Here is a 23,193-nt window from a genome sequence, read left to right as displayed (position 1 = left end):
CGCCAACCAATCAGTGGTGACCAAGACCCTGAAAGAGCACACCTGGAAAGCTGGTGAATGCCTCCCGAGACCTCCCCTAAGATTCCCACCTGCAAGAAATAAATACCACCAATGCAAAGGACCCAACTCATGCTCTCCCCAAGGGGAGCGTGCCTGTGCCATTCCCTTCCCCCGCTCCTTCCTCGGGCACGTTTCCCCTAAACTCTAAGGGACCCCACAAGACTTGCAGCCAGGGTAGCAGTGGGCAGCAGCAGCTCATCCTGGGCAAACTCCCTGAACTTGTTTCCAAGGCCCCCTTTTCTCTGACTTCCCAGTGAGCCAAAGCAGCCCAGTCTAGGCTCTCCTGTTGCTTCTACTATGTCCTTCCTTGTTTCACTGTCCTGAGTGTGTTTTTGCTATAGCCAACAAATTCTTGCTTGCTTTGCTGCATTGTGTCTCTTGCTTGAAATCTTTCCTTCAAGTAGATAAGAATTGAAGTCTTGTCTTGCTGGTAACAGAAGGACTGTCCCAAGGTCACACATTTGGCTGACCCAGAAATCAAAGTCAGGGCAACCTAAAACAGGCAGGGATCCTTCTCCTACACCCTTGCCAAGTCCCTGGTGAGGGGAGGTCAGGGCAGGGTCACTGGGGTAGAGGGTCATGTCAGCCCAATAGAGCAGGCAGGGCCCGCCCAGCTGGGGGCGGGGGAGACTTGGACACCACAGGGAGGTGGGGCCAGGGTGCTGACCTCACAGCTATTTGTATTAGCCAATTTCCATGGAAACCAGGAGCCTTCTGGGAAAAGGGCTTGAACTGATGTCAAGAGTGAAAATGAGTCCCTCCTTGCCCTAACTGGTTTGGCTCAGTGGATAGAGCGTCAGCCTGCGGACTGAGGGGTCCCAGGTTCGATTCCGGTCAAGGACATGTACCTTGGTTGCGAGCACATCCCCAGTGGGGGGCGTGCAGGAGGCAGCTGATCGATCTCTCTCATCAATGTTTCTAACTTCTATCCCTCTCCCTTCTTCTCTGTAAAAAATCAATAAAATATATTTTTTAAAAAAATGAGTCCCTCCTCAGGCTAGGGGAAGTGAATGACCAGTAGAGGAGTGTACTCCAAGAGAGGAGAGGGGCTCTGAGGTGCAGGCTGGAGGGGCCAGGCATGTGCCTGGAGCCCACCAGGGGTCTTGAGGCTACTCTGACCCTGACCAGGCCATTTGGAATGCATAAGCTGCCAGATGACCACAAGATGCCCCCTGAGAGTGACTACAGAGAAAGCTGGGGTCTGCCAGGCACTGGAGACCCAAGAACACTTGGAAGATGTAGTGGGCATTGGGGTACCAACAGTGATGTCCATCCTACAGATGGGGAAACTGAGATTCAGAAAGAGAAGGCATGCTGCCCAAGCCACCTAGCAAGCAAGGACCTCAATGTGGTCAGGAGGGGCAGTGCAAGAGTGTCCTCCTGGGTGACCAAGGTGAAGCTAAGACAATCAGGCACCTCCCATGTCTCAGCTCTGCTCCAACATTGAGGGTGAGCTATCACCCGCCCCCCCCGCCCCCCCCCCCACACTCCCTGTTTTATGGAGGATCAAATCAAAGCTCAGAGAGGTTATGTCACTTACTGCAGGCCACATAGTTGAGTGGGGGTTGGATGCTAAGCAACTCAGCTCCCCAGGGAGATGCACACTCAGAAGCAGCAACCTAGGTGCCTGCAAACCCCAGGCTCATGCCAACTGTGGCCCCAGCAATCTGCCTGTCTAAAAGCAACATCAGATCCTATATCCCAAGCTGTTCTCAAAACCTCTTCACTTTCCTCAGCAACCCCATGGCCTGCCCAAATGTCCACTCCTCCCATTATCTGAGACCATTGGCTGCAAAGCCCCCTACTCCTGCATAAGGACCTTGGAAGAGAGTCCTCCATTTGTCAACCAATGGTCTCTTTTTAAAAACAAAAAACAACAAAACAACAAAATATATATATATATTTCCTATCCAATAATAGACAAACATGGTAATTAACCATACCTCCAACACGCTTCCCATTGGCTAATCAGAGCAATAAGCAAATTAACTGCCAACCAAGATGGCGGCCAGCAGCCAGGCAGCTGAAGCGAACAGGAGGCTTGCTTGCCCCGGCGATGGAGGAGGCCAAGGTTCCCCGCCTGCCACTGCCGGCCTCTGAGCTGCACTCAAAGAAACAATGTTGCAATTCTAGAAGCTAAACAAACTCCAGAAATCTGCTTTCAGCCAGCGGGGTCTCAGAGCTGGAGCTGCAACAGTGTTTCAATTATAGAAGCCAAACAAACCCAGATACCTGCTTTCAGCAGCCGAGGTCTCAGAGCTGGGGCTGAGCCTCAGAGCTAAAGCCGGCTCTCAGTTCCAGTGACAGCCATAGAAGGTAAATAAATCCCAGAATAAAAGAAAAAGAAAAAAAGGAGAGGTTGGGAGCTTCAGTCACCCGCCAGCCTGAAAACAGCCCTCAGCCCCTCACCCAGACTGGCCAGGCACCCTAGTGGGGACCCCCACCCTGAAGGGGGTGTGACCAGCTGCAAACAGCCATCATCCCCTCATCCAGGCTGGCCAGGCACCCAAGCGGGACCCCCACCCTGATCTGGGACACCCTTCAGGGCAAACCAGCTGGCCCCCACCCGTGCACCAGGCCTCTATCCTATATAGTAAAAGGGTAATATGCCTCCCAGCACTGGGATCAGCGGAGCTGCGAGGCCTCCCGAACCCGGGATCAGCGGAGCCGCGAGGCCTCACACCCCTGGATCAGTGGAGCAGCGAGGCCTCCTGGCACTGGGATCAACGGAGCCGTGAGGCCTCCTGGCACCGGGATCAGTGGAGCAGCGAGGGCTGTGTGTGACAGGGGGGAGCTCCCCAACCCCCTGATTGACCCTGTTCTGTGCGTGACAGGGGGGAGCTCCCCAGCCCCCTGATCAGCCCTGCTTTGTGCGTGACAGGGGGCAGCGCCCCAACCCCCTGATTGGCCCTGCTCTGTGCGTGACGGGGGTGGCACCGCAACCTCCCCATCGACCCTGCCTTGAGTGTGACAGGGGGCGGCACCCCAACCCCCCAATCGGCCCTACCCTGAGAGTGACTGGGGGTGGCATCGCAACCTCCCAATCTGCCCTGCTCTGTGCATGACAGGGGGCAGCGCCCCAACTCCCCAATCAGCCCTGCTCTGAGCCCGAACAGGGGCTGTGGGGCAGGCACCTAGGGATTGGGCCTGCCCTCTGCCACCCAGGAGTGGGCCTAAGCCAGCAGGTCGTTATCTCCCGAGGGGTCCCAGACTGTGAGAGGGCACAAGTGGGGCTGAGGGACACCCCCCTTCCCCGCCGAGTGCACAAATTTTTGTGCACCGGGCCTCTAGTGTGTGTGTGTGTATATATATGTGTATATATATATATATATATATGTATGTATTTACTATTATTATTATTGAGAGAGAGAGGAAAGGAGAGAGAGAGAGAGTGAAACATTACCAATGAAAGACACATCAATTGGCTGCCTATTACATACCCCTACTGGGCAGGAAATTGAACCAGCAACCTTTTGGTTTATGAAACAACACTCATCCAACTGAGAAACACAGTCCAGGGCAAGCAAGGTCTTTTTATTACCACACAGAAATGGCTGGCCTGGGGCCCCAGAGATGGACCAGCCTCAGTCCCTGCCCTCTGGCCAGGAAAGGCAAGGTATCTTCGACCCATTTACAGGTGAGAAAAACAGGAGCAAAGCAAGAATGGACTTGAATAGGCAGAAGCGAGATCCCTGCCCCACTCTGAGACTGGCCAGTGTGTCTGCCAAATTTCAGATAGCCCTTCACCCAAGCAATGCTGAGAAGGTCCTTCTGGTAGGAAAGGGCCTGGGGGAGGGGCCAAGATGGGTAATACTAACACTGTTGGCTGGTGATGGGAGCACAAGACCCAGTGTAGATGCCTTACCAGTGCTCCCTTTCTACCCCCAAGCTTGTACCTGGTACCCATCAGAAAACAGGTCTCACTGAGTTGGGGGAGGAATCTGGGAGGCAGAGTAGCTGGACATGGATCTCCCCATTTCCTGAGTCACACGACTCACCCAGAGTCGCAATCTAGGAGGCTGGGTCAAGGTGCCAGGTTGCCCTTCTGGCCGGTCCACAGCTCTCGGAGCTCTACATGGCACCCCAGGTCCCGCAGGGCTGCCTTGGCCACGTCCTCACAATCTTGGTGAGCAGCACGGGCCTGCACAATGAGTGCTTCAGCCCCCAGGTCCAGGATGAGCTGTGAGAAGGCCTGGCTGCGGGCCACTAGGTTTCGGATCAGCATGCAGGCCTGTTTCTAGAAGGGAGAGAAGATGAAGGCTGTAGGCTGGTGCTAAAAGTCCCAAGGTAGGATCCACTCTGACCTTGGGGTTATCCTCATAACACAATGATGACCATAGCCATTATTCGATGGGTGCTATGCTATGACTCATCAGGCCAGATGCATCCCTTCACTTCATCTTCTCCACAGCCCAAGGCAAAGCTAATCTATTTCCCAGGGTGCCCAAAGGTTCAGCAGGTGGGGCTGATCACTTAGGTATGGATCTTTAGTCTCACAGAGAGTCTGGCAGGGCCCCCAAAGGAAGAGGGCAGCAAGAGAGAGGAAAGAAGGGGTGTGCACAGAGCCCATCTGTCAATTACATTGGTACTCCTTCAGTATACCCTGCATATCTGCCATGTGTGGGTACCTAGAAGCACCCCAACAAGGCTTCCACCACCAGTGGATGAGTAGGTGAAGTGTGGGGACTTCTGGCCAGGGTGGTCAGAAAAGGACAAGGTAATGGGCCAGCCAAGGGCATGATGTCCTGGAAGGGCCAGGAGAGCAAGGCCCTATAGGAACCACAGCCTGGGGCATCTAAGGATCATGAGGCCCCAGTGCTGGGGTGCATGTGAGAGGTGGGAGAACCGGGGACTGCAAGAAGAAGCGTGGGTTTCAGGCCACAGTGTACGCATAGCTCCGTGTATAGTTCAGCCCTGAAGACTCCCCAGTGAGGCGGGCAGAAGCATCCCAAATCCAAGCAGAGCCCCATCTGCTCTCCCCCATTCCTTCCTCCTCCCCAGATTCCTACAAAGAGCCTAAAAGAAAATATCAAACACAGAATAAAGGAGCAGGGACAGTATACTCTGGAGGATGGCATGTAGCTGCAGAACTCTAGGAGCTGGGAAGGAATAGGAACCTATAAGGCTTGGGCCATGATGGGAATGGGGACAGGGACAGGGACTAGGAGGGCCTGTCTGGCCCCCCTTCTGCATGTGGGCTTCTGCCTCTCCTACTTCCTTACCCACCTGCACACCAGCCTCCTTCGGGTGTGCCTTCATCGCCTCCAGTGCAGCCAAAGCACCACCGCCCTCTACAATAATCCGGCTGTTCTCGGGCTTGCGCAGGGCCAGGACACACAGGGCTGCACAGCTCTGCTCGCATACCTGCAGGATGGGTCACAGGAATGGCTGAGACCAGGCCAACAGACCCCCAGGTGAGTGTCCCAAGACCCCACTTGAACAGATCACTATCAGTTTAGGTGTGTACCGGACCAGCAATAGCAGGAACAGTATCAGGGTGACAAAAACATCAACCAAGCTCTTCTGTCCCACTTCCCGCTCTGCTTACCCTGGCTCTCACTCACCAGGCCCCCCTTCACCCTAACCTTGCCTGATCCCACCCCTTGCCCACCCCCATTCTCCCTGCCCCTACCCCTCCCTCATCTCTAGTTGAGGAAATGGAAAGAGCATCACACAGATATAGTGACTAAGCTGGGATTCCAGATCCACTGCCCCATCTCATAAGCCCCTTGGAGGTACCTGGGGGCTGGCCAGGTGCCGGGTCATGGCAGCCACAATGGACTCTGTCCCACCTGCACGGACAATGGCATCCTTCACATCATCATTGCCTGCAATGGCCCTCAGGGCACTCAGCACTTGCTTCACAAGGTCCTATATGGAGAGCACAAGGGGGTCACACCCTGGTGCAGCCAGCCCCCTTCCCCGCTGCACCAGGTGCTAACTGCTAAGTTGCTGTATTGTGGGAGGGGGTCTCGAGGGTAGGTTTGGGCTGTTCAGCAGTCTGAACAACAGCTAGTGCTGCCCTGGGGCACAAAGGCGGCACGTGACAGCTGGGTTACTATTCAGTGTATAGAGAAGGCAGGGGAAGTAGACCTTGTTGTTCCAATGACTTTTCCCCCATCCCCACAGAGGAAGCATTGGCTCAGGTCAGCAATCAGAATACCAGGTCTCCTTGGCCTTGGCTGCAGGCCCAGGGTGGGCAGTGATTGACTTGACCGGCTGCTGTCACTGGCCGGGTCAGGATCCCTAGCCTTAGGCTGGACATGTGGTGAGGGGGTTGATAAGTCACTGTTACATGAATTAATGAGGGTCAGGGGTGCTTGACCTGTTGTTATACAGAGAGAAAAGCCCAGGAAGTGAGGGGTAGGCCTCATTCAAGCATCACACAGCTGAGCTGAGGTCTGGGTTAGCCCTGGCGACACCCACTCCTGTCCCTCCTACTCCTGGAAGAAAATATAAAGATACTAGAGAACAGTAAGAAAGAGTGGGATGGGTTTGTCTGCCTCAAAACTTTAGTTCCCACCTATGGGTCAATGAGGAGTAGAAACACATTTGGTTTTGGAATCAGCACACGGGCCAGGCGTGTCCTCACACAGGCTTGTATGGCTGGCCAAAGGGACAAGTTCCCTGAGAGGCTGGAGACTTTCCCAGGCAAGGAGAAAAATGTCAAGTTGAAATCAGGGTGAGGGGACGTTGCACTTTAAGACAGCTCTGGATGCCCACCTGATGGTTGTTGCAGTTGGCCAATAGGGCCACCAGGATGCCAAGGCCCCCCAGGTCTACGACCTCTTGACAGAACTCGTTGCGAACAGTCAGGTGGGACAAAGTGCTGCAGAGCTCACTCAGGACGCTGGGGTTGTCAGGGAACGCTGCAGAGAGGGAGGCAGAGGAACTGTGGGGATGAGGAAGGAGCAGAGGACCAGCCACAGCTCCGAGCCAGCAGTCCTGGTTCGAATCCTGCTCCACCCTCTGCCTGGCAAGGTGGCTTCCTAAACCAGGAGAGCCCCAGTGAACACCATGGGCAGTATGGACCTGCAGTGCCCCCTGCTGGCAATTGAGGAAGACACTGGATGCCCTGCTCCCCCCACCTCTTCACCATGCCCCAGCTGAATACCAGACCAACTGATGGTAATACCTAAAAAAAGAAAATCATAACAATGCCATAATAAAACATCCAAGGCTATTTTTATGATTTTGGGGTGGGAATGACCTTTCTAAGTATAACAGGAAACCCAGAAACCATAGAGACATACAGAGTTGACAGGGCAGAACTGAACAGTTGTGAAGACCAAGCTCAGAGGCACAGGGAGGAGACTGCACTGCCTCTCCTGGGGAAGGGGTGGAGAGCCATAATCTATGCAGAGTTAATGTAATAGTCAGTTCGTGTGCCCCAGTGACTCCATGGGCACTAATCTGATGTGCCATGAAGGTGTTCTCTAGACATGGTGCTACCCATCTGCCTTTAAGTGAAGGAGTGGACCCTGGATGGTCTAATCAGTTGAAGACCTTACCAGAGAAACTGAGGTCTTCCTGAGGAGGAAAAAGCACCCCTGTGGAGTGTGGTGTCAGTTCCTGATCCAAGGATTTGACTTGAAAACCCCACATTAGCCAACTCCTTGCAATAACTCTTTATACCCACATATCCTACTGGTTATGTCTCTCTGGTAGAACCCTGACAAAAATGAGCTCCTGTAAATAAACAAGAAAATGCAAATGATCCCTCAGAAAAGCAGCCTGACTTCCAAGATGATCAAGATCTGTTTCCACTCCCTCCAAGGGTTTGGAGGGGAGACTGAGGGAGGCCCATCTCTCTGGCAGACAAGGCAAGAGCCGGTGGGGAAAGGGAACTCATTCTTCTAGCACCTTCAGTACACCAGACCAGACCTGTCAGGCCTTTTTTGGTGGATGCAGTGGATGGGAGCTGGTGCTTTGAGATCTGAATGTCAGTGTTACAAGCTCCCATGACGGGCTCATGGTTACCCTGGAGTCAGGAACACATATGTGCACAAGAATTTGTGGCCAAGTGTGAACCAAAGTGTGAAGTGCTACCTGGGACCAGCCATAGTGAATGCCAGCAATACTTCCCCCATCTTTGGGAAACATCCTTGTTTTCCCTTTGGGGAGCTCTTCCCCACTCTCAATCTCGTTGGACAGAGCTGAGTCCCCTCCCCAAATGGCTTTAGATATGTCCACAGGACTTGGTCCTGGCCAATGAGTGCTGGCTCTCCTAGACCAAGTAGGAGTCAGGATACTGCTCCATAAGGGCTACCATGCAGGTAGGATGAAGCCAAGGGAGGCAAGTGGAGCCTAGAGCCAGCCATGCCTATGCCTGAAGTAGCTCTAGGCCCTGACTCTAACTCTTACCACACCTGTTCCTACCTTTGGCAGCCTCGATGAGCACCTTCAAGCCTCCGTTCTCCTGCACGATCAGCTTTGCGTGGTCGTGGGCATTGCCGAAGGGCACACGAATGTCATCATCAAAAGTCATGATGCGGAGGGCCCAAGAGGCCTCCCTGACCACATCGGCACAGCGGCTGTGCCTGACGATGGCACCAGTTAATAGGGGCAGCACACCAGCCTTCACCAGACTCTGCCGATTCTGCTCATGTTTCAGGCAGGCATGGCGTATGCAGCGGATCCCAGAGCAAATCAGATCAGCTGCATCGGCATTCTGGTCCAGAGTGGTCACCAGCAGCTTTAGGCCCTGGGTGTCCAAGAGGTCGGGCTGGCCATTGATCAGTGCTGATAGGGCATTGAGGGCCTGGAGCAGAAGTCCCTGGTCACCCGCTGCAGCCAGCTTCCAGGCAGCAAGTAGAATGGGGTAGGCACCCTTCTGAGCTGCCAGAAAGCGGCAGGCCTTGTGCTGCTTGCATTGCTCACAAAAGCGGGTAAGTTGTGCTGACACCTCCTGGGGGTAATAGCAGGCCACGGACTCCTGCAGGTCTTCCAGGATCTAGAAAACATGGGAGAAACCTCAGTGTCATCTCAGCCCAAGGAGGGCCATAGTGACAGTGCTGTACCCCTGAGGTCTGGGCCTACACTGGAAGTTCTGTGGGGCCAGTGCCAGCCAAGTCAGCTTCTATGCCTGTGCTTTTAGGAGCCTTGAGTTTCATAGGCCACATAGAAGTCAAGGTTCAGGCCTCTCAGTGTCCTTGCCAAGGAGCCACACATACAAGTGCAGATGTTTTAAACATCCCAGCCCTGGCTGCCACTGCATGTGAGGTCCCAAGCAAAACAAACTGTCCAACTGAACTCAGTCAACCCAGTAGAATCATAAGAAACAATGAAATGGCTGTTCATTGGGGTTGCTTCTTATGCAGCCATAACTAACTGATATATCCTCCAATGGCCAGCTCTCCAAAAAAGGTGAAAGCCACCTTCGCTAGGCCTGCTCTCTCTCATTTACTCCACAAATATTTACTGAGCATCTGCCAAATAAAACCATACTGTACACACAGCTGATTCACTCAAATTCAACTCTAAGCACCTGGGGGAAATAATAATGAAAGAAAACAATCTGAACAGGACAGACAATCTAGCTGCAATTCAACTCTATGACCTCAGTGCCTGCCTGAACAGGAGCCTTAAGACAAACCCATACACGCCTGTCAAAATGGCTGTCATCAATAAATCAACAAACAAGTGTTGGTGAGGATGTGGAGAAAAGGGAACCCTTGTGCACTGTTGGTGGGAATGCAGACTGGTGGAGCACTGTGAAAAGCAGTATGGAGTTACCTCAAAAAAATAAAAAATAGAACTGCCTTATGACCTAGCAATAACACTTCTGGGAATTTACCTAAAGAAACCTGAAACAATAATTGGAAAGAATATATGGACCCTCATGTTCAATGTAACATTATTTACAACAGCCAAGATTTGGAAGTAGCCCACGTGCCAATCAGTAAATGAGTGGATAAAAAAGCTGTGGTACAACCTGGTCGGTGTGGCTCAGTGGTTGAGGGTTGACCTATGAACCAAGAGGTCACAGTTTGATTCCCAGTCAGGGCACATGCCCAGGTTGTAGCCTCAGTCCCCAGTAGGGGGCATGCAGGAGGCAGCCAATCAATGATTCTCTCTCATCATTGATGTCTCTCTTTCTCCCTCTCCTTTCTTCTCTGAAATCAAGAAAAAAAAATACACACAGACACACACACACACACACTAAAGCAGTGATGGCGAACCTATGACACGTGTCAGAGGTGACACGCGAACTCATATTTTTGGTTGATTTTTCTTTGTTAAATGGCATTTAAATATCCTATACTAATAAAAGACAAACATGCAAATTGACTGTACTTTCACTACACCTTAAGCCACACCCACCAGCCAATCAGAGCGACTATATGCAAATTAACCCGACCAAGATGGCGGCCAGCAGCCACGGAGCTGGAGCGAGCTGGAGGCTTGCTGCAGTGATGGAGGAAGCCAAGCTTCCCCGCCTGCCGTGGCCTGGCTCCGAGCTCCACTGAAAGCAACAAAGTTTCAATTATAGAACATAAACAAACCCCAGATACCTGCTTTCAGCCAGCCATGGCCACAGAGCTGGAGTGAGCAGGAGTGGGTTGCCCCTGGCGATGGAGGAAGCCAAGCTTTCTGCAGGCCTCAGCTAAAGGCAACAAAGTTTCAATTATAGAAGGTAAATAAATCCCAGAATAAAAAACAAAAGGAAAAAAAGGAGAGGCTGGGAGCTTACATTGCCAGGGTGCTTGGCCAGCCTGAAAACGGCCCTCAGCCCCTCACCCAGACTGGCCAGGCACCCCAGTGGGGGCCCCCCACCCTAAAGGGGGTGTGACCAGCCTGAAAACAGCCATCAGCCCCTCACCCAGGCTGGCCAAACCTCCATGAAGTGAGGGTCCCCATTGGAGTGCACAGCCTCCGAGGGGTCCCACACTGCAAGAAGGCATAGGCCGGGCTGTGGGTCCCCCCCCCCCACCCAGTGCACAAATTTTTGTGCACCGGGCCTCTAGTATAAAATAAATATAAAAAATATGTCTTTGGCCAAAACCGGTTTGGCTCAGTGGATAGAGCGTCGGCCTGCGGACTGAGGGGTCCCGGGTTCGATTCCGGTCAAGGGCATGTACCTTGGTTGCGGGCACATCCCCAGTGGGGAGTGTGCAGGAGGCAGCTGATCGATGTTTCTCTCTCATCGATGTTTCTAACTCTCTATCTCTCTCCTTCCCTCTCTGTAAAAACTCAATAAAATATATTTAAAAAAAAATATATGTCTTTGTTTTACTATGGTTGCAAATATCAAAAAATTTCTATATGTGACACGGCACCAGAGTTAAGTTAGGGTTTTTCAAAATGCTGACACGCCAAGCTCAAAAGGTTCGCCATCACTGCACTAGAGGCCCGGTGCACGAAATTCATGCACGGGCAGGGGGTGTCACTCAGCCCAGCCTGTACCCTCTCCAATCTGGGACCCCTCGAGGAATGTCCGACTGGGATTGGGCCTAAACGGGAAGTCAGACATCACTCACAATCCAGGACTGCTGGCTCCCAACCGCTCATTTGCCTGCCTGCCTGATTGCCCCTAACCACTTCTGCCTGGCAGCCTGATCACCCCCTAACCCCTCCCCTGCCAGCTTGATCGATGCCTAACTGCTCCCCTGCCGGCCCGATTGCCCCTAACTGCCCTCCCCTGCAGGCCTGGTCCCCCCCAAATGCTCTCCCCTGAAGGCTTGGTCACCCCCAACTGCCCTCTCTCCCCTACAGGCCTGGTCCCTCCCACCTGCCCTCCCCTGCAGGCCCGGTCACCCCTAACTGCCCTCCTGTGCTGGCCTGATCGCCCACAACTGCCCTCCCCTGCAGGCCCAGTCACGCCCAACTGCCCTCCCCTGCCAGCCATCTTGTGTCCACATGGGGGCAGCCATTTTGACCACATGGGGGTGGCCATCTTGTGTGTTGGAGTGATGGTCAATTTGCATATTGCCTCTTTATTAGATAGGATATTTTTAAAAAGGGCTGTGGTACAGCCCTGGCCGGTGTGGCTCAGTTAGTTGGGCGTCATCACCTGCACCATAGGGTTGCCGGTATGACTCTGGGTCAAGGCACATGCCTGGGTTGTAGGCTCGATCCCTGGTATGGGCATGCAGGACCCAGCTCATCAATGCTACGCTCTCGCATGGATTTTTTTTTCTCTTTTTCCCACTCCCTGACTCCCTCTCTCCACCAAAAATCAATAAAAATATTTTTTAAAGAGCCTCAGCTAGCTCTGTTGGTTGAGAGTCGTCTCAAGCAACAAAAAGTCACCAGTTAGATTCTCAGTCAGGGCACAGGACTGGATTAAGAGCTTGATCCCCAGTAGGTGGCATGCAGGAGACAGCTTATAGATATTTCTTGCTCTCTCTCTTTCTCTCTCTCTCCTTCTCCCTTCCACTCTCTCTAAAATCAATAAAAAACATATTTAAAAACAGTATTTTTAGGTTCTAGTCAAGATGGCAGTGTAGGTAAACGTGGTACTTGCCTCCTCCCACACCACGTCAAAATTACAACTACAGAACAACTACTAGTATATTCAGAACTGCCTGAAATCTGGCTGAATGGAAGTTCTACAACTAGGGAATTAAAGAAGAAGCCAGAAAGATAAATACCACATGATCTCACTCATTTGTGGAATATAAAGAACATTATAAACTGATGAACAAAAACAGATATAAAGAAGCATCGAACAGACTGTCAAACTACAGCAGGAAGGCAGGAGAGGGTTGGTGGCGGGGGTAAGAGATCAACTGAAGGACTTGTATGCATGCATATAAGCATAACCAATGGACTCAAGACACTGGAGGGGGAGGAGGTGAGGGCATGTGCTGGGGGCTAAGGGAGGCCGGGGGGAGGTCAATGGGGGAAAAAAAGGAGACATATGTACTACTATTTGTAATAGTTTAAACAATAAAATAAAATTAAAAAAAAAAAAAGAAGCCACATCAAGATTGGTAGGAGGGGCAGAGATGTGGGGTGGACATGTGGGGCACAGGTGGGGAACCAGCTGGCCCCACACCCACGTGTAGTGGTTTAAAATTGGAAGGGATTATCTTGGCTGTGGAGCTTTCCCTATTGGAGCGAGGGGTCTCAACCTCACACCAGGCCCCCCAGGCCAGGGTTCCAGTGCTATGAAGAGAAATCCCCATATTTTGGGGCTGTCAAAACCAGCAGGGCCTGTCTGGTGTGGCTCAGTGGTTGAGTGTCTGCCTATGAACCAGGAGGTCATGGTTTGATTCCGATCAGGGCATATGTCCGGGTTACAGGCTCCATCCCCAGTCAGGGATGTACAGGAGGCATCCGATCAATGATTCTCTCTCATTGATGTTTCTATCTCTCCTTCCCTCTCCTTTCCTCTCTGAAATCAACAATCAATAAATCAATCAATCAATCAATAAATAAATAAATAAAAATTTTAAACCAGCAGGGATTGTAGCTGAGTTACATGGAGGTTGCTGTAGACCTAGGCAGTTCCTCTTAAAGGGACCCCACACAGGGTAGCAGCTTGAAAGAAACCAGGGACATACAGGGAGGAACTAACTTGTCTGGAATCAGGGCAAGAGCTGGAGGGGCAGCTACCCCCAGACAGAAGTGCTGGCAGAGGCCACTGTTTCTTTGACGAGCCCTCCCTGCCACAGAGCTAACAGGCATTTTCTTTTCCTCTCTTCTCTGACTAAATATAGAATAATTGCAATACTAGTATTATGTGTTCTCAATGGCACTTGTGTCATATGCTTTTCAAGTTTCTTGTAGGGTTCCTGCTAAATGCCACAACCTCAGTTTTTGTTTTTTTGTAGTAAAATATACATAAAATCTACCATCTTAACCATTTCTTATTACACAGTTGAGTGGCATTAAGTACATTCACATCATTGGGCAGACATCACCACCATCCATGTCCAGAAATTATCTTCCCGAACTGAAACGGTCTCCCTTAAACACTAACTCCCCATACTCACCTCCGCTAGCCATGGCGATTGGCACCCACCATTCTACTTTCTGTCTCTATGAATTTGACTACTTGTGGAACTTCATGTAAGTGAATTTTGCAGTATTTGTCCTTTTGTGTCTGGCTTATTTCACAGAGCATAAAGTCAAGCATTTTTCATGCATCAGAACCACAACACACAAGCAGAGCTCAATGGTGCCATGGTATGTGAGAAGGGTTTGGTTAAGTTGCAAGGTGAGAACAAGGCTAGGAGATTCGAACCCCAATGTGTGTGGCACCACTCACAGGAAAGGGTGAGAAGGAAGCTGGTAGGATGTATAGGACAGGGACTTTCAGATTTTACTATAAATGCTTGAGTATTGCTTGAATTTTTTATATTTGTTTATTGATTTCAGAGAGGGAGGGAGAGATAGAAACATCAGCGATGAGAGAATCATTGATCGGCTGCCTCCTGTACGCCTCACACTGGAGATCGAGCCCGCAACCCAGGCATGTGCCCTTGACCAGAATCGAACCTGGGACCCTTCAGTCTACAAGCCGACGCTCTATCCACTGAGCCAAACCAGCTAGAGTTGCTTGACTTTTTTATGCCAAGAACATATTCACATTCTTCTTCTGTAATGAAGAATAAAACTTTAAAACTGAAATTAAGAATAATAAAAGAGCAAAGGCTACAAACAAACTAGTTTCCTACACTGCTAGTAGTAGACCTCCAAGCCATTCTCTGAGCTTGGCTTCCCCAGGAGAAGGACCTGGGTCTGGGTCCCAGCTCAGCTCCTCAATGGCTGTGACCATAGGTGAGTCATTTATTCTTGGGAAGCCTCATATTCCTGATCAACAAAATGGGCTAATCACAGATTGAGTTTTAACCATTTAGCACAATGCTGAGCACTTCAAAAGTACTCGATGACTGCTAGAGATCACTGATACTGAGATCCTTCATATAGAAAGGGCATCTACAAATCAGTAAGAAAAAATGATAAACCACCAAATAGAAAAACTGCCAGAAGACAAGCTCATTTTAAAATACACTCATCCTTACTAGCAAAGTCAAAAGAAAACAAGATGATTTTCACATAACCTCTATAAGGCAGGAGATGGTGAGGACTCTGAGGAAGGGAGAAATAATAAGCACCTTGCCCTAGTCAGAGCTGGGATCACACCCAGGGCTGCTCCTCCAACTTCTTCTTTTATCACTACACTCCCTTGCTGCCAGGAGAGTCATTTTACTCTCTTTGGATCTCAATTTCACCATCTGAAAAATAGAAATAATAATCCCAACCTTACAGGTGTCTTTGGGAGAATAACTGAGATAGCACAAAGAAAGCACCTTGCACAGAACTGAGTCCACACCCTGTTCTCAATAAACACTAGAACCTTCTGTTGTTTTACAACAGCTTACTACTGTTTGATGGATGACCTTAAGGAAAAGACTTAACCACTGTAAGCTATACCTTTCTTGTTTGGGTTGCTGGAGAGCCGGGGCAGGCTGAGTCTCCATTTCCCAGTCAGTAATTCAGGAACAATACCGCCTACTCTACAGGCCAGTTTTAGTGCTAAGGGGAAAGGCTGTAATGTTCTGGTAAATAGTCATAGATAACAGCCTTACTATGATCCCACTCTCTCTGAGCAAACTTGGTGGTTGGAAAGCTAAAAAGAGGCTCCTCCATGGTGCCCTCCACCCCCAAGAGGCCCTCAGACATGGACTCAGGGAGCCCTAGATGCAAACTCAGGCCCACCTGCAAACGCTGGGCATTCCCTGACCTTCAGAGCCTATATGTTCTGAGTGGAAACCAGGGAAAAAGTGCTTCTGACAGACTATTACAAGGTGACGTGTATGGGAACAGGCATGTAAGGTCAGCCCTGCCCACATGGGCCACTCCCTCCTACCTGCAGGATGTCGTGTATAGGCTCCTGAAGTCCATCTGCAGAGACTTTGGGTGCCATCTTTATAATGTTGCTCAGTTCGACCCCTGCAGAAGTGAGGAAACAAGTGACAGCCATCATCCCGATGGGCCTGCCAGGATCACACATCATGTCCCTTCTGTTGGTCCCCCCCACTCAGGAGAACTTCTGGGAGTTGTTTGGCCCAGCCAGGTGTTGCTCAGTGGTAGAGCATCAACCTATGAACCAGAAGGTTCAATTCCCAATCAGGGCGCATGCCTGGGCACTCAATTCCCAGTGTGCGAGGCAGCCCATCAATGATTCTTTCTTATCATTGATGTTTCTATCTCTCTCTCCCTCTCCCATCCTCTCTGAAATCAATTTTAAAAAATATTAAACAAAACGGGTTGTTTGTAGTGGTGTGGCTGGGAGGTTGGAGAACCTGTAAGCCACTGTAGGGAGCTCTCCCACCCCAGGACAGGCCACAGTGGGGGGCAAGGGTCATTTGACAAAGGGTGAGTCAGGGAGCTGGAAAATGAACGCCGGCTCTATCACTTCAGATTAAAAGTTGGACTTCCCATTGGCCAAACCCAGTGAGATGCCAGAGAGCAAGGGAGACCAGGTATTCAGCCTCAGAGGTCAGAGGCTGGTGTCCTGGGCACAGAGTGGGATATAGTCACTGGATAATGGCTGGAGGACTACCCATAAGTATCCTTCCAGTGAGAGCAGGGATATAGCCAGGGTGAGGAATAATAGGAGTCCCAAGGGAGAAGGCTGTGGGATCCCCTTCCCTCTTAGCCCACCAGGTAGAATGTGCCTCTCGCTGCAGTGATGGCATGCAGCCTCACTACTGTTCTCCCATTGGCTGGACAGGGCTGAGGAGTAAAGACCCACCCCCTTCACCTCGCACCTCCATATGGACATGGCTGCTAAGTCTGGGCCAAACAACTCTTCTTGAAACCACTCCCCTCTGTGGCCTGGTTTGAGCATGACACCTATTTCTACAGGTAAGTGACTGACACCCACTTATGCCTTCTTGAGCTCAAGCCAGGATGTGGGGAGGCAGGTGGCCATTTCTTGGGACCTGGTCAGGAAAAGTCTCTTCACTCAAGTGACAATTTAAATGAGACCCACCTTGAAGTATCCAGCCCTGCAGATGTCTGGGAAAGGCCCAGGCAAGTAGAGGGTAGGTGCCAGGTGAGAGCAGGTAGCCAGCCTGCCCAGGTCAGAAAATGGAGAGAGTACACAGCCCAGGACTGCCATGTCAGGTGAGGTGGGGCCACAGCAGGACAGCACTCTCACACATTAAGAGCAGTGGACCAGAGGGGACTGTCAGGCAAAGAGCTGGATCAGTGTTGTGACTGAGCCATCCCACCCTACCTTGTGATTCAAACTGCTCCACAGCCTCTGTCACTGCTTCCTCTGGCCCCATCTCAAACTCCTCGATGTTCTCACGAACAGCTGCATCAAAGGTCTCCTGGGTGATGCGCTTGGTGGCCATCTTCATCCCTTCCTCATGGGCTGTAGGCACCCAACAGATGATCCTGAGCTGAGAAGTTAAGGTGAGAAGAAAGCTTCTTTGAGGGCAGTTGGGAACCTGGCCACCATTTAAGGAGTATCTACTGGGGCTGCAGCCATAGGTACATCTGGAAAAATTTTTACAACCTGGATCACAGCATAGGGTGATATCTCAACACCCCTAGAACTTCTAAAAGTGCAGAATAGGGGAGGTATTACTATCTATATAATAAAAGCCTAAGTACTGTTACAGCGGAACAACCAGAATGACCGGTCGCTATGATGTGCACTGACCACCAGGGGGCAGACGTTCAATGCAGGACCTGCCCCCTGGTGGTCAGTGCGTTCCCACAGGGGGAGCACAGCTCAGCCAGAAGCCAGGCTCACAGCTGGCGAATGCAGTGGCAGTGGCAAGAGCCTCTCCTGCATCCACGGCAGCGCTAAGGAGCAGGAGCCAAGCAGTTAGGAGCAAGGGGTCCCAGACTATGAGAGGCATGTCCAACTGCCGACTTAGGCCCGCCTTAAGCCGGCAGGCAGACATCCCCTGAGGGCTGTTGGACTGCAAGAGGGCGCAGGCCAGGCTGAGGGACCCCACTCCAGTGCATGAATTTTGTGGACCGGTCCTCTAGTACTTTATAAGAAAGGGGGAATGTTGCCCTGGCCAGTGTGGCTCAGCTATTTGGAGTGTTGTCCTGAGCACCATAGGGTCACAAGTTAGATTCCACGTCAGGGCATGTACCCAGGTTGCAGGTTCCATCTTGGTCAGCGCCTTCATGCTGGGGAACATACAGGAGGCAACCCATCGATGTTTCTCTCTCTCCTTCTCCCTTCTGCTCTTTCTAAAATCAATAAAAACATGTACTTTGATGGATTAAAAAAATTTTTTTAAGAAAGGGGGAATGTTAATATAATGCATGTCCTTATAATAAAAAATAGTAACAATAAGTGTAAAATAGTAGCTTAATAATATTATATTAAAGGATTATATTATATAAAATAGTAAAATAGTATTGTCATATGTAATTATATATAATAATATAATCATATATAAGATTATAATGTTATATATTAGAAAATATGCTGGTATAACTATATATTACTTTATTATAGTTATGTCTTATATAATCATATAAGGCAATCCTATATAATAAAAGCATAGTATGCAAATTGTCCCCTCGACTGGGAGTTTGACCAGGGGGCAGGGCCAGCCAGGGGAAGGGAGGGAGGCCCTGGAGGTGGCAGGTGGCTGGGGGAAGGGAGGAAGGCCCCAGCGGGGGGCGAGGGGGAGCGGGGAAGGAAGGGAGTACCCAGCTGGCAGCCAGCAGCCACTAGGGACCCTACCAGTGCACCAATTTCATGCACTGGGCGTCTAGTATTTTTATAATAATATACTGTTATTATAATAAGATTTTTAAATAAAAATTAATAATGTAAATAAACAAAGAGGAAGACTAAATAAAAAACTAACAGAAATACTTACTTGAAAAGAGAGGCAGAGAAAAGGGTGCTGAGGACAGGACTAGAAGCTGGATTGTTCTCTCTGAATTTACCTTGTCTTACAGGTTTGAATTTGGAACCCATGTAAATGTTTTATGTGGTTAGAAAAAGAAATAAACCAATAAAAATAAAAATAAAAGCAATCCTAAAAAAGCAAGAATAAAATGAAGCCCACAAATCTAAGAGTGTATTGTGCTGATCAGACCACTTCATGTGATTTTAAAACACAGTGATATGACCGTACATTCTTATTAGTATATATGCTAAGGATAATATAAATACAAAAGAAAATCTACATTATTAATGTTATTATGAAACTATTGTAGGTGTAGCAAATAAGTAATAAGGGTTATGTCATTAGGTGCCAGTAAAAAAGAAAAAAGATTCTAAAATAAGAAAATCAAAGAAGTAAAAACTCAGAATTTTTACATTTGAACTGGAAGTATCAATACAAACTTATATATTCTTTTAAGTAAACAACCCCTCCCCATTTATATAGTTATATCAACAGAAAATGCCTAGAGGAAATGACACCACAGCAGCAATAAGCACTCCAAACACAACTGTGGTCTCAAACTACCATAACCAAGACTCCTGGAGAAATGGCTGATTCCAGTTCTGGACAGGAAATAAGCCAGGGGAAGCAGGAGCATCTTTTGAGAGCAGAATGTAAGGAAGCTTCTAAAGAAGTCATGTCAGTGCTCACTTCAGCAGCACATACACTAAAATTGGAATGATACAGAGAAGATTAGCATGGCCCCTGCACAAGGATGACACGCAAATTTGTCAAGCGTTCCATATTTTAAAAAAATAAAATAAAGAAGTCATGGCAAAGGACATGAGAGCAAACCCTAAGCGGCGCCCACTAGCTAAAGATGAGACAAGTGAGCATTAAAAAAAAAGTCCTGGCCAGTGTGCGCAATGGTTAGAGCATCAGCCTACTCACCAGAGGGTCTCAGACTCAATTCCCTGTCAAGGGTGCGTACCTCTCTCTCACATAAATGTTTCTCTCTCTCTTTCTTTCTCTCTTTCTCTCTCTCCTCATCCCCTCCCTTTCACTCTATAAAAAAATCAATGGAAAAAATACCCTCACTCCTCAGGTGAGGATTAAAAAATAACAATAATAAAATGTTAAAAGCCCAACGGATAGCAAAATCAAAATCTGTGCATTCATAATAGTACTAAAACAAACCCAACCCATTCTCCTGTAAACTGGCAAGAATTCAGCATTTATCCTGCTTCCCTCATACAATTGGGTACCAAGTTATAGAGGATGAAGGAAAGTTCTGCCTTATAACTGAATCTCAGCTAATTGACCAAACAGAACAGATCTAGACAATGATCCCTGAAGGCTGCAAAACAGGTGTAAAACTGATGAGGAACCTGACATCAGGTGCACAGTATATGTGTCCACTGTATGATTTCATATCAAAAGAAAAACCTAACACCACCTACCTCCTGCCCAGACGAAATGCACCTGTGAATTCATCCTACCAAAACCTGACCTGAATCTGACCATGCATCCAGTGGAACTCTGTGCAATGACAGAGTGTTATATATCTATGCAGTCCATGTGGGATTGAACAGTTGAAATGTAGCTAGTGCAACTGAGAAATTGAACGTGTACCTTTACTTACTTGTAATTCATTTTAATGTAAATAGCCTTAGGTGATGCGGGGCTGCCTTATTAAACAGCACAGCTCTAGATCTAACAGTCCCTGATCAAATTCCTCGATTGCCTTAATACCGTCTTTTAAAACAATTTGTTTCTGATCACAGGTCCAATCTAGAATCACACAACGCAGAAAGTGTGTTAGGAGGACAAAGATATAGGGGTAGTAGGACAATGGTACTGGATTGTGGCAAAAATCCAAGGGCAAATTGGGCTCTGTGGAAACAGGCCACCGTAGCCCATGCTCCTTTTTGCGGAGGTGGCACAAGATGTGAATATTCCATCTATGTTTGCGCAGACACGCCAGCAGGGAGGAGGACAGGCTCTGGGGCCGGCGGGGGGTAGCACTCAAATTCCAAGCCCTCCACTTAAACTCGTTCTTCAATTTCCTCATGGGTGATAGAGGGATAAATGCAGAATCTACCTCATAGGGCAATAGAGAAAATTCAATCAGTTCTTGAAAAGCACTTAGAACAGGATCTGGCACAGAGTAAGAGCTTAATAAATGTTACTTATTAGTCCCTTTCCTTTGCTGCCTAAGAGGTAATGTAGCCAATTTATTTGTGGAAGTAGGGAGTGGAAGGGCATCAAACAACCCACCTTGTTTCCCTCCCTTGCAGACAGTCCCCACTCCTTCCGCCCCAGAACAAGTAGTCTGTTCAGGCATTGCTAAAGTCAAAAATGAAGGAAAACAATAAGGATTTTTCTGTTTTGAGATAGTTTCTCAATGGGAAGTCCAGGCTAGTGATGGTGGGGTGTTCCATGGCCAGCTCCAAGGAACCAGAAACTTCCACGATTGTGCCTGCCACTCCTGGCTCTGCCATTTGGCATTGCTTCCATCACACTGGCCATGCTTCAGACCCTGCGGTGAGTAGCCACCCTGTCACAAAGGCACAGTTGAGAAAGGGAATACACACTGCCCTGGCCGGGTAGGTCAGCTGGTTAAAGCATCGTTCCGAGATTAGGGGTTCGATCCCCAGTCAGGGCGCATACAAGAATCAATCAATTAATGCATAAATAAGTGGGACAACAAATTGATGTTTCTCTCTCTCCTTTCTTTCTCTCTAAAATCAATTTTAAAAGGGGTGGGTGGGTGGAGGAAGAATGCATACTTTACAGACAAGGAATCTGAATCTTAGAGAGGGAAGAACCCACCAGAGGTCATACAGGCAACAAAAGGCCTGGCCATCATGCTCTCTCTCCTGCCCCATTAACATCTTTCCTTCACCTGGTCCTCTAGTCTAAGGAACTTCTAATATAGGAGAGGTACATGAGAATTACATAAATTACCGAAAGTCAAAGTTAAGTCAGGGGCCTCCTACATGTTGTTTGACAGAACTTGGCTGACCAGAGGTGCAAGTAGACCACAAAGAGCCTCTGGAACAAAAATATTCCTGCAAAGACTGATTAATATCTACTCAACCATACCTTATCATTTAGCCATACCATAAAAGAAAAAACAAACCACAGAATATACCTTGTAAAGGTTAAAGTTAATCCCATTTTTCCACTCTTTATTTCCCCATACCAATAATTTTCCATAGAAGCTACAAACATATACTAGTAAGCTCAACCTCTGGAGACAGGTAGGGGTCTCTCTTCCTTCTCTTTTAAGGAGAATCCACCACCCTGCCTGTGGAGTAGCTCTTCTTGCTTGTCCTCTCTGCTCAACAAAATTGCTTCTACTCTAACCTCCTGTCTGGCTCGTATCCTGAATTATTTCTTGTGCGAAGCTAAGAACCCTCTTGGCTCGGGTACCCTTTAGGAAGAGAAATAGCAAGATCCCATCTGACAGCCAGGGCTCTGCTCAAGAGCATGGTACATGGAAACATCAGAGACTTTGAATGATGCCTCATCTTCCTCCACCCTTTACACCCACCTTTATTCAGGCACGATCCTTCCCAATGGGTGGCCTGGCCTGCTTCCTCCCAGCCACACCCTGAGCATCTCCACAAAGACCACCTTCTTACCTGATCAAAATCCTGCAGTGGTGTCCCAACCCCCTGAAAACAAAACCCAGTGTCTTTACCAGCTCTTTTCCTACCTAGACCTCCTCACCTGTGCCTTCCTGCCTCTTTCTCATTCGTCCCAGCTATCCAAGGGACATCCTTCATAATCACTCTGGTTAGCAGCCCCTTTCGCATCTCTTTTATTATTTGAATATTATCTCTATCAAGGGCAACACGGTTCATTTATTTATTTGTTTGTACGGTCTAGCCTCCTCCCCAATGAAACTTAATCTCCATGAAAGCTGGGCCCAATCCGTTTTATTCTTCACCTTTTTCTCACTGTCTAGGGCACAGGCCTGAACCCGCGGAGGCCAGGGGAGGGGGCAGTTTTGTCCCTCGGCGGCTTCTGTAAGAGTCATTCCCCAAAACCAAGTCCTCAAGGACTGTCCACCGTCACCAGCCCGACCCTGCGGCGCCCACTCCCCGCCCCGCGCGCGAGGGGTCCCGGCGGCTGCAGTCTCTCACCCTGTCTCCGCGGCCACGTGGGAAAGGTGGGTCTCGCGTCTGTCACCGGCGGCACCGCCTCTGGCCCCTTCTGGCCGCCGTCAGCGCGCAGGCTCACTGGCGCCGCCTCGCCTCGGCCTTCCCAGCTAAGCGACCCGCACCCAGATGGGCCCAGGTGA

General features: G+C 49.5%; 1 protein-coding gene and 1 non-coding gene across 2 annotated transcripts; one reads left to right on the top strand and one right to left on the bottom strand.

Annotated features, from left to right (window-relative positions):
• Window positions 1–3,573: 3,573 nt before the first annotated feature.
• Window positions 3,574–23,174, bottom strand: ARMC6 (armadillo repeat containing 6). The gene is made up of 8 exons (XM_036315549.1): window positions 23,036–23,174; window positions 17,255–17,423; window positions 15,881–15,963; window positions 8,440–9,013; window positions 6,784–6,929; window positions 5,800–5,931; window positions 5,287–5,424; window positions 3,574–4,297 (listed from the first exon to the last, which is right to left on the bottom strand). Exons 2-8 carry the CDS (start codon window positions 17,379–17,381, stop codon window positions 4,085–4,087), a joined length of 1,413 nt encoding a protein of 470 aa, XP_036171442.1. The 5' UTR covers window positions 17,382–17,423; window positions 23,036–23,174; the 3' UTR covers window positions 3,574–4,084.
• On the top strand, window positions 19,588–19,694 carry LOC118659371. Its single transcript, XR_004968507.1, has one exon. It is a non-coding gene; the product is annotated as a U6 spliceosomal RNA (small nuclear RNA).
• Window positions 23,175–23,193: the final 19 nt, after the last annotated feature.

Source organism: Myotis myotis, unplaced genomic scaffold, assembly GCF_014108235.1.
Source record: "Myotis myotis isolate mMyoMyo1 unplaced genomic scaffold, mMyoMyo1.p scaffold_m19_p_6, whole genome shotgun sequence".
Taxonomy (NCBI): Eukaryota; Metazoa; Chordata; class Mammalia; order Chiroptera; family Vespertilionidae; genus Myotis; species Myotis myotis.
The sequence above is the reverse complement of the archived record's forward strand: the minus strand, read 5'-3'. Positions and strand labels throughout refer to the sequence as shown.